Genomic DNA, 15,460 nt, shown 5'->3' on the forward strand with positions numbered 1-15,460 from the left:
GGCCATTTATCCTCTTATTTATATCTTTTACTCCCCCTCTGACAGGCATTTGCCCTTCACCCCGCAAACCTTTGGGAGTGATCAGCAGCTTCAAGCGTTTGAAGAAGTTAGCAGAAGTTACAACTGCATCCACCTCAGTTTTTTGGAATCAACCATTAAGACATTATTTTATCCAGGGAGGTACATCTCTGGGACAAGACTATAAAGGCTCTGTATTTTAGTGTTCTGTCACTGAGTTTTGTGCAGGTAAGAAATGATGGTTGAAAAGCCCTCTGGGATCGACTGATCATCTGGAATAGACAAAAGTTTCTGAAAATGAAACAAAATTTTCAAAGCAGCTATAATCCATATTTGTAACAGTATACAATCAAGTTCTCTTGTGCTAATGAATATACAGTTTTATACAATTTTCATTTTTCCATCAGCTTTACAGAACAGTTATATTTGAATGTATGTATTTTTCCAAGCACTGTTTTCAGGTGTCTCCACATATTTCCCTGGAGCTGGCAGAGAACAAACACAGATCTAAAAGAGTTAAATATATAAGAAACTTATTAAAATATTAGAGCCGTAAGATTTCTCCTAACAAAACTCAAATTTAAATGTTTAAGCATGTGTTTAAACATTGTCCTAGCATGGTGTTATTAGCTTTTCAGTAATAAAAAAAATTACAAAAAACTGAAGAAAAAGTTGTTAACTAAACTTCATGGCTATCCACTGAATTGCTGTCAACATGTTTGACTTAAAAACCGAAAATCTCACAGCGATGCTAGAGGGAAAATCTGCAAAATTCATCCAGTAACCTTTGAATACAGTCTGACTGCATCACAGAGGTGACATATCCCAAGAGACACATCTCTGTGGTGATCCTAAAACTGAATAGGTCAAGTGACCTCAACACAAAAGTATGTGTGTAACTAGCCTTCTAATCCATCAGGAATTCAAACTCACACTTTGAGCATCTACTAACCTTGTTTTTTTATGACTAATTTAGCTCTATCAATACTTTAACCAGGAGGATAACAAAAAAGAAAACATTAAAGGAAGTGTTTATTTTTAAATAACCTAAAAATGAGTGACCCAAACTTAAAAAATTCAACAATGTCCCTTAAACCTGGACCCTTGACCCTAAATGGTTGACTCTGCTGACCCAGAAAGATGGTGCAAGGGAACGGCCTCTTTAGCAGAGCAACAAGAACAGGCTGGATGTATGAGGTAGCACTTCCCCTCTCTCAATCACATTGTAGAAAAAGCCATCAGAATTAAGAGTCGAGCACTGGGCCAAATAGCTGGAGATTAACGGCTCCAAAAATAGGTGAAATGGGCTCTGTATGTGTGTGCCACTGAGCAAGAAAGGAATTAACAGGGAAGAGGATGGCAACCAAAAGAGAGAGAATTATAGAACTCATTTGGTAAAAGGACATTTAAGTCCTTATATAGGTGCGGTTGCAGCTTTTATGCGGTTTAAATCCAAATTTAAAAATTGCATGAAATTATCCACTTACCTGGTAAGTAGAAAAAAATGTGTGTTTCCCTTCCACGCAGCATCTAAACTTACCTTAAGACCTGAAGAGGACTAAAGTTTACAGCTAAAGTTAGCACTGTCTGTCAACTGATCCCAGTCAAGGGTTAAAGGTTAGATCCCTTTCTGGTGCCATGGCTGGGTTTCACAGCTCCAAGGCCATCATGTGACTGTCAGTAAAGCACTTTGAAATGTATGCTATCAAAACTACAAGGACACTATCAAATACAGCAATCAATCATTGGAGCAGAAATAGCAGGTGGGGAAAAGGAATGTGTGTTTTTGAATTGATTTGTCTTCATCTTAGTCAGTTGATTAATTAAATATTCTGCATACTTTCAGGATATTGAAGAATAAGGGAGTCAAGACGAATTACTGTTAAGATTTAATAGCAATGAACTGTAAAATCTAGGAAGAGACATAAACTGTTGTGGTGAAACATGTTTGCATGACAAATCTTACTGTGCCCCCCTGTGGTGGAAGTTTAAACTACTACGGAAACCACTTTCTCAAAGCCAATACTGCTGTTTTAATACCTGGCGTCAACGCTGCGTGAAACCTTAGAGAACAGCTGTGCTGCCGGAAGGATCAATAAATGCTCACAGAAGAGGAAAAAATTGGAAAAAGTGATGGGTGGAGGAGATAAGGGGCACCAGTGTGGGAGTGGGTGGTGACGCGAGGGACACAGGGAGAAACCGAATGACAGCTGAGGTGAGTCACGTCTATTTTTATTCAGCCGCATGTCTCTGTGGGAAAGAATCAAAGCTAAACAGACGTGTTATCGCTCTCTTGTTTCATATCAACTGATGAGAAATCAAATCTACTGTAAAAAGCATTTCCCTGGAAAACTACAGCAAACAAAGCACACACACACACATGCACACTGCTGCAGAGTGAAACTACAAAAACACAATCACTGAACACAAATTCTTAGAATATATTTATCAGAGCGAGAGTAACAGGAGCTACTTCCTGTCTGTAAAGCAGGATATCTAATAGGATAGCAACAGGTTTGTTTACAGAGTGTCAAAGCTGCACTTTTTACACACGTCAGACATCTTTTCATCGTGTCACTTCATTCTACGCTTCCTGTGTTTCCTTTTCATCCTTTCCCATCTGACATTTCTGTCACACCAGTTTTATCGTTACACATCCTCTATTCTTCAGTTTTTTATGTTTTAATTTACAGAACTTATTGCAGTTTACTCCAACTTCTTTCTTTCAGCCTTTCTAGCCCGTAGTTGATTTGCAATTCTTAAATCTTCCACACGTTCCAACTCTACTTTTATCGTTCAGAACATAGTTTCTTTTAATTAGTATATAACCAAATACTTGAGATGAATAAATGAAAGTGATTAAATGGTCAAATTTTCTGCAAGCATGGCCAATCCAAGCAGATGTTGTGATTTTTATCACCAGCCCTTAACTGCAGCTTTAAAAAACAATATTACAACACTAAAAATGCATGTTTAAAAAAATATTGCTCTGTGTTCCTATAGAGCCCTTATTCATTTTGTCCAGTGCGGCTTCTTTTCAGTGCGTGGTGGAACTGGGACGCCAGACGCAAGGCTGCAGACCCAGGTTGGACGTGCTGAACCTAGGCCTGGGGACCCTGCTGGGTTGAGTGCTGCTGGAGGCCAGCTGAGGGGGGTGAGCAGGTTGTAGTGGACTTAGATTTGGAGTACTCTTAATCTGCCTGTTAGCCTGTGCAGCACTGGAGGACTGGGAAAATGTAGGAGAAGCATGAGCAGAGGAGAAGGTAGGTAGCCTAGGGAGTGGGGTGGTAGGTGCAGGAGGCGGTGGGGGAGACAGCAGGGAGGTGGCCCACTGAGGCTGGCTCGGAGGTGAATAGCACTGGAAGGGTTTGGCACCTTCACTGGGTGGAGGAGACATGATATCAGAGCGTCGGAGGGGTTCCCCAAGTGTCGTAGCTGATCGAGGTGCAATAACTTTGAGGGTGGGCCCTGTGGCTGTCGGTGGAGGTGTGGAGAAGCGTTTGACCTCACAGACTCGTGCTGTTTTCTGAGGACCACCTGTTAGTCCTCTATCCTGCTGATGGGTGGAGGTGTCTTGGAGAGCCCCACTTCCATAGCTGAACAAAGAAGAGTTGAGCTGGTAGGGCTGGTGGCTCATGATGTCCACAGGCTTGAGGCCTGCTTTCTGCCCCTTAGGTCCAGCTGCCCTAGACTTCGTGATCTCGGGTTTCTTCTGTGCCTTAGGAGGACAGGAGGGAGATAGGAGAGGGTTGTAGTTGATGGGAGGTGGAGCACGGATATTGGATGAGTACTTCCATGTGGCAGGGAGGGAAGGTGTGGGTGAGGGGTCCCTTGTCTGAGCAGGAGAGTAAGGGGCAGCAGCAACAGATGGAGATCGCTCTACAATGTACCGATCCATCCTGTTCTGTCTCCGAGCAAACAGCTGGCCTCCTTTCCCTGCCAGCTGTGGCACTTGAGGGGTCTGTGGTTTGGGGGCTACAGGGGGTGCTCTGGATCCACGCTGTGCCTGCATAAAGTTGCAGGCCTCTGCCCCCAGCCTCAGCCAGTCCTCTTCAGGGCCTGATTCATGCCCAGCCTCCCCACTAGGTGTAACTCCAGATTCACCAGTCGGGGTTCTCTCAAAGCGGTCATCCATGTTTTGGACCATCGACAGCAAGTCCGGGTTTGGAGAGACATCTCTGTTCTGGACTGAGTGGAACATTGGCTTCTTGTTGCTACGACGACGGGCATCTTGCAGGATACCAGTGCGAGACGCTGGGACTGAGATGCGTTGCTCACGTGTCACCGGGGAATCATTGACAGGAGCCTGGGCAGGTGATGTAGCATCTGTCAAGTTATTGTAGGTATGGAAAGATGGAGAAGGAGGAGGCTGGGGTGCAGTAGGAGGAGGAGGTGGTGGGGTGTATTGGCCATGGAAAGAGGTCTGATTAAAATTTTGGGGGTGAGGTGGGGAGATGGGAGGAGCTGAAAAGCAGTTGGAGGGGGGTTGATTAGCAGAAGCAGGGGGAGAGAGATATGACGGTGGAGCCAGAGGGGAAAAGGTTTGAGCTGGTGAGGCACATGGCAGAGAACCTGCAGAGGGAGAAAATGGGATGGAAGGGGAAGCATGCACTGTAGGCTGTGGAGAAAATGTGTGTGCAGGAGGCTGCGTGAAAGATGCAGAAGACAGGGAGGAGGGAGGTGAGAGGGCTGGCGGGGGAGCGGTAACAGAGGGTGACGTGTTGCTGGTGCTATTTCTTGGCGGGATATACAAAGATGTGCTAGACACTGCTCTCCTTGCATCTGATGGAGGGTGAAAAGTTGGGATATTCATTGTGGAGACAGCGGCCACAGGTTTGGATACCATCGTTATGGGCGTGGGCTTGGGCTGGGGAGGCCGAAACATCACAGAGGTCACAGACGCACGAGAAGGGGTGGAGCCAGAGTTGAAAGGCCTCGCCGTGCGGTTCAGAACTGCAGGGTTAGGAGTGAAGCTGGAGTTATTGTGTGAGTCTATGATTGGGTTGGGACTATGATTAGGAGAAGGATCAGGGTTGCCATTTTGACTTTGGAGGGGTGTCTGTGAGGGCATGCTCAGCACAACACTAGCCCGACTGACAACTGCTGACCCCCCATTGGTCAGAACCACAGCTGGTGGAGACATGTGTGAAGGGGGGTGGTTGCTGTTTGGTTTCTTTGTGAGGCTGCTTGATTCTTGATAGGCTGAGCTCTCCAGTCGTGATCCTTCCAAACCTGGCCTTAGATTTGCAGAAGTCACACGTCCTGGGGTCTGATATGCAGAGATGTCCAGTTCTGCACCCTGATTGGTTGTTGGAGAAGTCGGTGTGGTTGATGGGCAGGCAGAGCTCCTTCTGTCCAGCAGGTCCAGATAACCAGTGTCCCACGTAGGGTCAAATGATCCCGAGAATCCCTCTTCCTCAAATTCTGAGCCACTTAGAATGGAACTTCCTCCTTCTTCCTCAGTCTCTCCTCCTGTCTCCCCTTCTGTGTCCCCTCCTCTATCTCCCTCAGCTTTGCCAAAGCAGGTGAGTGTGTACTTTTTGGCTCTCTGTCGGCGTTTCTTGAACATAAGCACCCCTTTCGAGTTGGGGTTGGGAGCATCAGTGAGCAGAGATGCAATGGAGCGGCATTTAGTACGAGCTTCCTTCACCTGTTTTTCCACCAAACTCTCCCCGCGCTGTAACTCTGCAAGACAAGAAGAGTACAGAAATAAATCAACTGAAAGAGAGCGGAAACAGAGGGGAGAAGCAGCAATGAGATTTTTGACGAATACAAAAAAAGACACAGGCGACAAGTACAGGAAACGTAACAATGTGATAGCGTGAGTAGTGGCTGATTAATACAGCATTATCACAGTGAGGAGCTGCGATGAACAGTGACAGACAGGAGTGCGTGTTGTGGATTTGGAACAAAGAATTCCTGCTGCTCTCCAGAGCTGAGTCACATAGTCCAGGAAGGTTAAATCACAGTGTCTCTCCTGCACAAATCCTTGACTGTGCCTGTGTGCGTCATGGATTTTTGTGAGGGACATTTACCTGGTCACGTTTTCATGGCAAAAGCTTGGCCCTGTAATTACAGCATTTTAGGTAGAAGGCTAGTTTTAAGGTTGAAGTTAAAGTAATAGTAAATGATAGTTTTAGGTTAATGCAATCCAAAGCAAAATAGTTGAGGTGATGGAAGTGATGGAAACTGTGTGGAGAAACTGCATGTGCACATTTGTGTATCCCTGCTTAGTGCTATGCTATTTGTTCGTCTTAGTGTCTGGCTCACCTCACGTAAATATGCTACTGACATAACTGTAGACTGATGACTGATGACTGACCCTGGCACACACAACGTTGTGTATTATGTTAAAAGTAATAATGAAAATGCACTACTCCAGCACTTTAAAATATAGTCAGCAACCTATTGTTTAATTTTCTAACATTTAACAATAACTATAACATACTTACCATTTCTTAGCAATACTGCAACAGTAAACAACAGAACAAAAGCCTAAAAATTTTAGGTTTTAAAGAAGAGACGAAACAAAGAACAATCTAAAAGTAAGTAGTGGTTACACATGCAAAGGCTCTTCACTCTTCCTCCTATTTGTTACCCTTAAATGCAATAACTGAAGCGCATCATAAGCCAAAAGCCCACACCCCAAATACTAATAATATGTCATTACAACATGAAAAGAGGAAACACTGTTGTCCTATCCTCATGTTATGTGTCTGCTCTCCTGTTATGCCATATGTCATTTCAGATACTGTGAATTACACTTTAAATCTTGAAAAAAAGAGATGAAATGACACCACAAGGTGCTACTGCACAGTCTGTATCACATTTTATGGCATTCCATCCTAACAAAAGACAGTCTGCTGGCACTGCGAGAAGAAAAGTCAGAGGGTCACCAAAGCTATTAGGGTTCAGCATCAGGGGACCATGAAGGAAAGAAATAATAATAATAAATAACCATTAGGTAGCTGTTTGTTTCAGTCTGGTCCACAGTGCTGGTATCCTTTGCCATTCATAAAGCCATGCCAACAGTATGCAGCATTAAAAATAACTATTAATAATTTGTAACTTTTGTACCGTTTATTATTTGCATCAAGTCCCACAATAAGGAATATACACTGTTCAGATAAAGCACAACTGCATGAGCTGGTTTAAATTGTCTTTACAGCGCAGAATGGCACAGAGTTAACATTTTCAGTCGTTTCAGCATAATCAGTCAAGTCTGCTTACATGACTCAGAAATTTGGTAATTCTTCTTGATCTGAAAATAAAAAAACAAACATTTCACTCCAAAGTGATATGTCTTCCAATGCTTCTATAGTAGCTTATGTCTACTTCAAAGGGTGTCATTGATCTTACCTGCGTACACAGTCCGTGGGACTGTCTGTCCACCTACATCTGAACCTGCAGAAGATGTGAGGTCCCTCATCTCATGAGTGTGAATGCACGCTTGTCCTTGACCACCCTCAGACCCTCCCACACACACCCTAACAGTGTCCAAGTCTGCTGTGAGTGGGGAGCCGTTTAGTCTGTGTCTACCAGCCCTTCTCTCAGGGCACAGCCCATGTAAAGACCTTTGTCTCTCTCTAGCACCAAACCAACACATGATGTCAGCCCTCTATTCCTGTCGGTGTGACAGGCATCAAACACCTGTCTGGTCTCTGTCACAGACGCGCACACACAAACACACACACAAGGACGGGAAGACCCCATCACCAGAGGATATTTAGACACCAGTGTCAATGTGTGTGTGTACGTGTATATGAGTTCATAAAGCCAAATATAGGTTACAAAGAAAAGCGTAGTCATAACTCTTTGCTGATGTGCTGACACCTCACACCTGACTAACACTGCACACACAGACGCATAACTCTTTAGAGCTAATAATCCCATACCTAAAACCAATGGCTGTGTGTGTGTGTGTGTGTGTGTGTGTGTGTGTGTGTGTGTGTGTGTGTGTGTGTGTGTGTGTGTGTGTGTAACATGAGAAAGGGCAGATCTCTGGACGCCACAGTCATGATTTGTCCTATAGCAAAGGCCTCACCATACACCAAAGTCATTCAGGTCTAGGTCCTCTTGAACTGGATGACAGATCTTTCATTTCTGCAATGTTTGCTCATATTAAATCTGAACTCAGTCACTACATAGCTATTAGGTTTAATCAGCTATCATCCTTATTGCCTTGTTGAAATGATCGGTTAGCTAGACCGACTAAAGAACGCTGTAAGGAACAGTTAAGCACGTTCTCATCTTAACATCCCAGCAGAGCAATAGTTGCATTCTCCTATGAATCAATCTAGAGTCCCCAATAAATGTAATCTATACCGATGTGTATTTGGGATGTACTATATATCTGCAGCTGAGTACTGCAGTTTCAGTGCCACTGCCCTCCTAATGCTTCATATGCTGCTTCAGAAAGTTGCTGGAAGGAGACACAAGTCATGAGAACATGGAATTGATTAACTTAAAGTGAGACGTCAAATCCAGCGTATTGTGGAAATATTGGTAAGCAAAGGATAAACATTCAAAATGACTAACAAGCTGCTCAGTAGATTGAGGACACTCTCAAGTAACTTGGAGAGTTTGGATTTTCTAACACAGAGCGCGCTGTGTGACGGCTCTATACAAAAAGAAACTACAAGCAGGATCAAGGATGAAGCAAAGAGCTTCCATGATCAGACTGTTGCTACGAGAGTACCACAAGACCTGAGGTGAGTGCTGCATAGAAATACAGAGCAAAACTCAGGTTAAAGATTGCCTGGCAGAAGCTCACTATCCCAAAAACTGTGCCAGTTAGCTGACAGTAACATCACATTGGCACAGGGGGAAATTTTTATCTTCATCGGATATCCATGACATCATCATGTTGCCTAGGAACTACCAAGCAATGGGATAAAATGTGCCTGTAGCTTTTGTGCACCCACAGCATCCTCGCCTTAATTCCACAACTCATTTATGCTCACAGAAGCTGATGCCTAGCAATAGGATAAAATGACACTTTTTTCTTTTTTCTTTTCTTGTAATTTAACTAATGATTCACAAAGTGTGGACTCCAATTAAACCCCAGAAAGCCATTTAAATTTTTTAAAGTACATAAAATACCTAAATTTTCATTGTAATTTAGCTTGAATTTGCCTTTCATATTTTCATTAAAAGGCAATTGGATCTAAAAACAAGATGTCATTTTTATTTTTTATTTTTTTACCCACTTTGTTTGTTTGTTTTTTAGCTTGGTGGTCATAGAAAACTAAAATGGAGTAGTGTCATTCAGGTAGAAAGCAGTGCTATTAATGGAGCATGAATGAGTCAAAACTCTAAAAAGAAAATATTTCATTGTGGGCTGTGAGAAGATCAGGGTGGAAAGGTTTGGGTGGAACACAGAATTTCAGAATTTAAAATATGTTTTTAAAAGTGCAATTCACGACTGAACCACCAATTATTATCTGATGAACAGAATCACAGAGAATTTACTGGATTTACTGATACAAGTAAAAACACATCTGTGTGACTTTCATATACACACATAATCACACATCTAGTCTGTCAATCAGAGGTTTGAATAGTTATAAATACACCCATCGGGGCAAATGCTCAGCATACAGTGGGGATATGCTGCTGTTTCAGGGGACAGAAGAGGGGACGAGGGGAGGTGGAATACCTCATGAGTATCTGGTTTATCTCACCCCATCACCACCAGCCTGTCAATATACACTTCAGTTCCAAGAAATGTCCACCAGAGGGTGATTTAAGACTACAAGCTAACTGCAGTTGGAGCCTTTTTAGACACACCAGAAAGAATCTTAGGAGTTGTATTTAAAATGCAAAAACACAGTGGTAGCGACTGAAATAGCTGCTTTACCAGGACACCGGTGACACTGGTGGATTGTCGTGAAACTTAAAAGAAGTTTAGCAACAGCTACACGATATTACAACGGAGACCAAAAGCTGCTGGTTAGAATTTTAATGAGAAGAAGTGCCATTCACATACACAGCATGCCTTCAGGTATTAGCACTCTGATGTCAATTATGGATAATTTTCAGCATCAATGTGATTCTTTGTTTACGTCATAACAACAAATGCCCAAAATCCCACTTTTTGTACACATAATCAAACCTTAAGTTAACTTCTTTTTTTCAATTCTTTAACTGGAACTGATTAAAAAAGTACTTGAAATGATATAGATTTAAATAAAAATATATACTCACTGGCTTGCCGTGCTTTGTCCATGTAGGTGGTGGAGAGTTCATCATTTACAGGCATCTGCTGTGGTCCCACCATAGGCACCAGATGTTTCCCAGACACTAACATTAGAGCCTCTTTCGCCCTTTCTGGAGACACTAGGGGTGGGCAGGCAAGCCCATTGCAGCCCCCTGCCTCCTGGAAGCCACTGTCTCCTTCTTCTTCTGCTTCCACCAACCCCTGATCGGGAGTCGGGGTGATCGTGTGAGGAGTCAGCGAGTGGGGTGTGTGTGTAGGAGTGGTCCACTCTGTCTGGCGAGGCTGATAGATGAGCTCTCTGCGAGGAACACCAGCAGCACACTGGCCATCCCACATCGCCTGCGAGGTAACGCCTGTATCTGTAGCACTCTCATAGCTTGTAAAAAAAAACCAGGATGGAACAAAGCTAATCAAATTTATTATCGAGATTAGAAAGTGAAAGACTTTCATAGTGGGTTAGCTAACTGTATACATCTTAGACTTTAATCCATATAATCCAATAATATATAATGTGTCGCCCTAAAAATGTTATTAAAATACGACAGGATGCCGAGTTTTCAAGGGTTTTTAGCAATTTGCTGCTGGAGCTCCACTTCTAAACACTAATAAAAAGTTTAAAATATTACTTTTTAGTCAAACTTCTTTTAAATATGTTAAATTTCTGGGAAGAATGATTAAAGGGGTGGAACGTCTGCTCTCCATCTCTTACCCACTCATCTCTGAGGTCTCCTCCTCTTCTTGCCTGTCGTAGCGTGAAGGTGAGCGTGCGTGAGGAGGTGTGCGACGATGTCGGCGGTGTGTGCGCGAGTTTGTGTCTGCGTCACTGTCTGTTTCTCCATAATAAGCCTCACTGTCTGGAGGGGAGGTAATACCCTGGGGTATCTCGACAGAGGAGAGGATGGAGAAGCTGTTGGAGTCTGCAGGAGGTGACAGGACCCTCATGGAGGAGTGGGGGGATGCAGAGCAACCAGAGTAAGATGAGCACTGCAAGCCAGAAGGGGCCCTAAAACCACAGGGATGTCAAGGTGTGAAAATACAGTTGGTACGATATGACAGCAAGACTGTTGTTTACTGTATGTGAGTGTCCCTGCTCTGACCTTTTGACTCTGAGCATTAGTGTGTTGCTCTGTTTATCTATGAGGCTCATGGCCTCAGCATGACTGAGCTCTGCACAGGCTTGATCACCAATGGCCACCAGCTCATCATGTTCCTTCAGTCCAGCTCGGCATGCTTTGCTACGCCTGCGTACCTGTAGAGAAGAAAAAAGGTGAGTGAATCATTTATATTTGTGCCCATGTAAAGGCAGAGCGGGCACGTTGTTTGATCATTTCAGGCTCTGCTTTGCATCATCTTTTACACTTTATTAGTTATTTGACCTTTTAGGTGTAAAACTGCTCTAAAATGATCTATATCATCAACCTGTTGTTACCTATTACATTATATTTGACACAGAGCAGGTCACTGAACTCTGATTCCTTCCACTGGCTAAGCCTTGAATATGCTGCCACTAGCATGGATATTAACAATACTCAACCGAGTATCCCAGAGTAAGATGTAAGTAAGACATCCCACAATGTTGCCCACAAAAAACAGTTTTCTAATAAAGTTTGTCTAAAATAATATTTTTATGCTTTCTTTTCCATTACTTGAGGGAGATCTATAGTGGGCAGTATATCGTCTTAATGTTATTGTTGCACACATTCCTGCCTTTATATTGTCTTCTCTCATGCTTTTAAAATAGAGTTTAATCTGAAGCTGTGTTTCATAGAATTTAGAGCTATAATCCAGATTTCTTTCATAAAAACTTAGAGCTTGAAGTTTGGTTAGAAGTGTAATCTACCTCCTCCATCTCAACATTTTCTGCACTGGAGGACACTGAATTTGGCTGAAAAGAGGCACGTTATTTTTTTTCCTTTTGGGTTTTACATGGCTGTCGTCTAAGTTTAAGTGTAACTATTTCGTTTTTTTGAGGGGACTACTATGCATAATGTATTTTATACAAGAACTTTAAAGTGAAACGATCTTGTACGTCTTCTTCTGTTTAATTGTGTTTTTTAAATAGGATTTTTTATCAGTACATACTGAACAGCATTTACACGGATAGTGATATCTCTGATAGGCTAATATCAGCCATTAATACCAAACTATATGTCAGTCTGGTTCTAACAAAACATGGTGACGTGTATGAGGTCCCTGCACAGTCGTGCCTTAGTATGATACTATATTGTTTTTTCCTAATAAAAATCTTTGATTGCTCCTGCACAGGCACAGAAACGCTGTCAAGTATTTGTTAGCTTATTTTTTTATGTCTGACTATATAAAAGTGACCAAAAACATTCTGCAACATGCAGCTCTCCTTTAGCGGCAGTCATTATCGTCCCTGCATCGGAATTAACTTGTGAAGTCATGCAGCTGTTGCTGAAGGTCACTAAGAGATGAGGTCATAGGATCCTTCAGGAAATATGTCTGCTGGGGGGTAGACGCTACTGCGGGAGTGATAGATTGTATAGATGGAAAGGCGACTATTCTTGCCTGATAGATTATAATTACCTCTAAGAGAAAAGGATAAAGCTATCCAATCTGTAGCCTCACATAAACACACTGATACACATACTTTATCGCTGCTGAAGGTAAAAATGTTAATTGTGTTCAAGTGCCTCCTTTGCCTTTATCAGTATCTCCTGACCCAATAATCCAACTCTGTCGTCATACAAGCAAAGCAAGGACAAGCTATTTATCTCCAGCCAATGTACACACACATGTACACACACAGCTCAAGTGAGCATCATGAAAGAGGGGGTTTGAACAGCTGCTTCACCAGTCTGGACCATGGGGCATGCCTGTCATTCACCATATGTCACCCACATACCCGAAATAAAACCTTGCAGAAAAATCTCCCACATTCTTACACAAATGGGGGAAAGACAGATGCTACTATTATGGATAAAACACACACACAAATACAGACATGCAAAAGTAGAATTAATTAAAAAGGAAAGAAAATGTGTGTGTTTGTGTGTGTGCCTGTATTTTTTTATGTGACCAAGAGGTCGTCCTTTTTCCATGCTCAGCTTCCAGCTCCTCTTAGATGAGCTATTCTGATCCTCTGGTCCTCTCCATTCCCAACCTGGCTTATCTGAGGTATGCCCAACCACACATAAACACACACCAACAGACTAAAGCACACACTCATCACTGATCAACCTCCCATCAAACTCCCTTTTCCACTTGAAAGTCTTCAATGAAAAGAAGCACGTTTCTGAATCAGACATTTTGGCTGCTCGTGGGTGAATGATGGACTTTCAGTGTGAGCGAGTCCACATTCCTGCTTTCCAGAATAGCTTTTCCCATTAGAGAGCACATTCTGGACTGTCATCAAAAATAAACAGAGATGCAAAAAGCCTTTAGAGAAACCCAGCCAGAAAAAAAAATCTCTTAGGCTTAAAGATGGATTAATGTGTCACACAAATATGTGACAGTGAGAAATATGAAGCAAGTTCATTACCTGTTGTAGGTGTGTTCACAATAGCCGGACGTGTACTCATATACATGGATGACATACGAACCTGTTTCAAAGAAATCCAGGGATGGAACTCGAGTCAAACCCCAAACATGTGTTCACGCTGCTCACTGACCCACTAATTCACTCAAAACAGGTGAGGCACAAAGTGAACTGGGCCACAGCCAAACGAGTGTCAGGAACAGTGGCCAGAATTCCCTTCCCCTCTGTCAAGTATTGTAATGCAATTATTACATTTTTTAACTAGTTTTGTTTCTTTGTGTTGTTTTAACTCAAGCAAAGCAGTTTGTAAAATGACTAGAAGCAAAAGGAAAATGCATTCATATATTTCAATAAAGTTTTTTTTTTTTTTTACAATCATTCATACAGACAGGTAATCCTCCTTCCCCAAAAGCCAGTTTGGAGCCAGGAAAAATCCTGAACTGTCAAAACTGTGTGAACTTGAAGGGACATTACTTTTGCTCAGAAGTTTATATACGATTACACTCTGATTTAAATCATTTTTAAATGAATTTGCCCATCAAGGAAGTCACTCTTGCCTTTCTAGTCAAGAACAAGTAAATGTAAAATAGCAAGTATATTAGTTTAGTTTAGGATAGGTGAATTTACTCACTTCAGTTTATCTCTTTATTTATTTAAATATTTTGTTAGATGCCACTTACTGTACTTTAAATAACATTACTGCAGTTTTTTTTATTATTATGTCACAGTAATGCTATTTGTTAGAGGCAAAGTTTCATATTTTCAAAAAAATACAAACATTGACTCACAATCACAATCAATTCATGTAAGTTATATTGGAAAAACTTCACTAAATTGATGAAGGCTGAAATGTAAGATGATAGTTTTGTAAGTACATGGAATAGTTTTAGTTTGTTTTGTTTAGATTCTGTGTTAATTCCAGTTAACTGAAATGTATTTTTGCTCCTAGTTTTAGTTCAGTTTTATTTAATTAGAATAACATAAGGACAGCACAGTGAAACAGTTTCAAGCCAGATGTAATTTAGCTATTCAAAATCCTAAAAACACCTACAAGAACCAGAAAGTAAAATCTCTAGTGACTCTAGTGCAGCTGATTCATTTATTCGTATTTCAGGTCAGATTACAAACCACAAGACTCGCTGAGGGCTGAGCCTACAGTTAACAGCTGCAATCTCCATCAAATCGTCTACTCACATTACTACCTTGGCAGCAAACTTGACTGCAACATACTGCATGCATACACATATATCAGATCTACTGTACCTTGGCCACCTGTAGAGGTTTTTGCTGCTCAGCTCCTCCCTGGAGTCTGAAACCCCACGGGGCTCCTCCTGAGAGAGACACCACAATCTCCTCAGCTACCATTCCTGCTCTCAGCTCACAGCCTGCTGTGTGCCTGTGTGGTGGTGTATATGCTGCTCTCCCCTTCTTCAGTTCCTCACACTCTGTGAGTATCAATAGGTATCTCACTGCTTTCCGTCACTCCACCCATGAGGAGACAGAGGGTGGCTGGCTTTCATCTGCTCACGCTGGAATGCTGTGTCAGAGGGTGGGAGCTCAGCAGGGTGAGAAGGGGCAAAAGTGTGTAGCGTGCTTGTGTGTATGTGTGTGTGCATTCGTCCTCACTTGGATTCAACACTTGCCATGTCACTCTCCAGCACCCTGTCCTGCAAGGGGCACTTACTGATATATCCTCCAGAAATAACCATCAGCACCACTCC

The 15,460-nt window shown here is 42.4% G+C and overlaps 1 protein-coding gene across 1 annotated transcript; it reads right to left on the reverse strand.

Annotated features, from left to right (window-relative positions):
* Positions 1 to 1,892: 1,892 nt before the first annotated feature.
* synpo2lb (synaptopodin 2-like b) lies at positions 1,893 to 15,237 on the reverse strand. Its single transcript, XM_086304042.1, has 5 exons — positions 15,003 to 15,237; positions 11,335 to 11,486; positions 10,947 to 11,240; positions 10,225 to 10,613; positions 1,893 to 5,703 (listed from the first exon to the last, which is right to left on the reverse strand). The coding sequence occupies exons 1-5, from the start codon at positions 15,102 to 15,104 to the stop codon at positions 3,056 to 3,058; spliced, it is 3,585 nt and encodes a 1,194-aa protein (XP_086160168.1). The 5' UTR covers positions 15,105 to 15,237; the 3' UTR covers positions 1,893 to 3,055.
* Between the last annotated feature and the right edge of the window lie 223 nt (positions 15,238 to 15,460).

This window comes from Aulonocara sp. 'chitande type north' Nkhata Bay, linkage group LG8 (genome assembly GCF_057382095.1).
Source record: "Aulonocara sp. 'chitande type north' Nkhata Bay isolate Kocher_YH1m ecotype deep benthic linkage group LG8, A_spYH_male_GT1.1, whole genome shotgun sequence".
Lineage (NCBI taxonomy): Eukaryota > Metazoa > Chordata > Actinopteri > Cichliformes > Cichlidae > Aulonocara > Aulonocara sp. 'chitande type north' Nkhata Bay.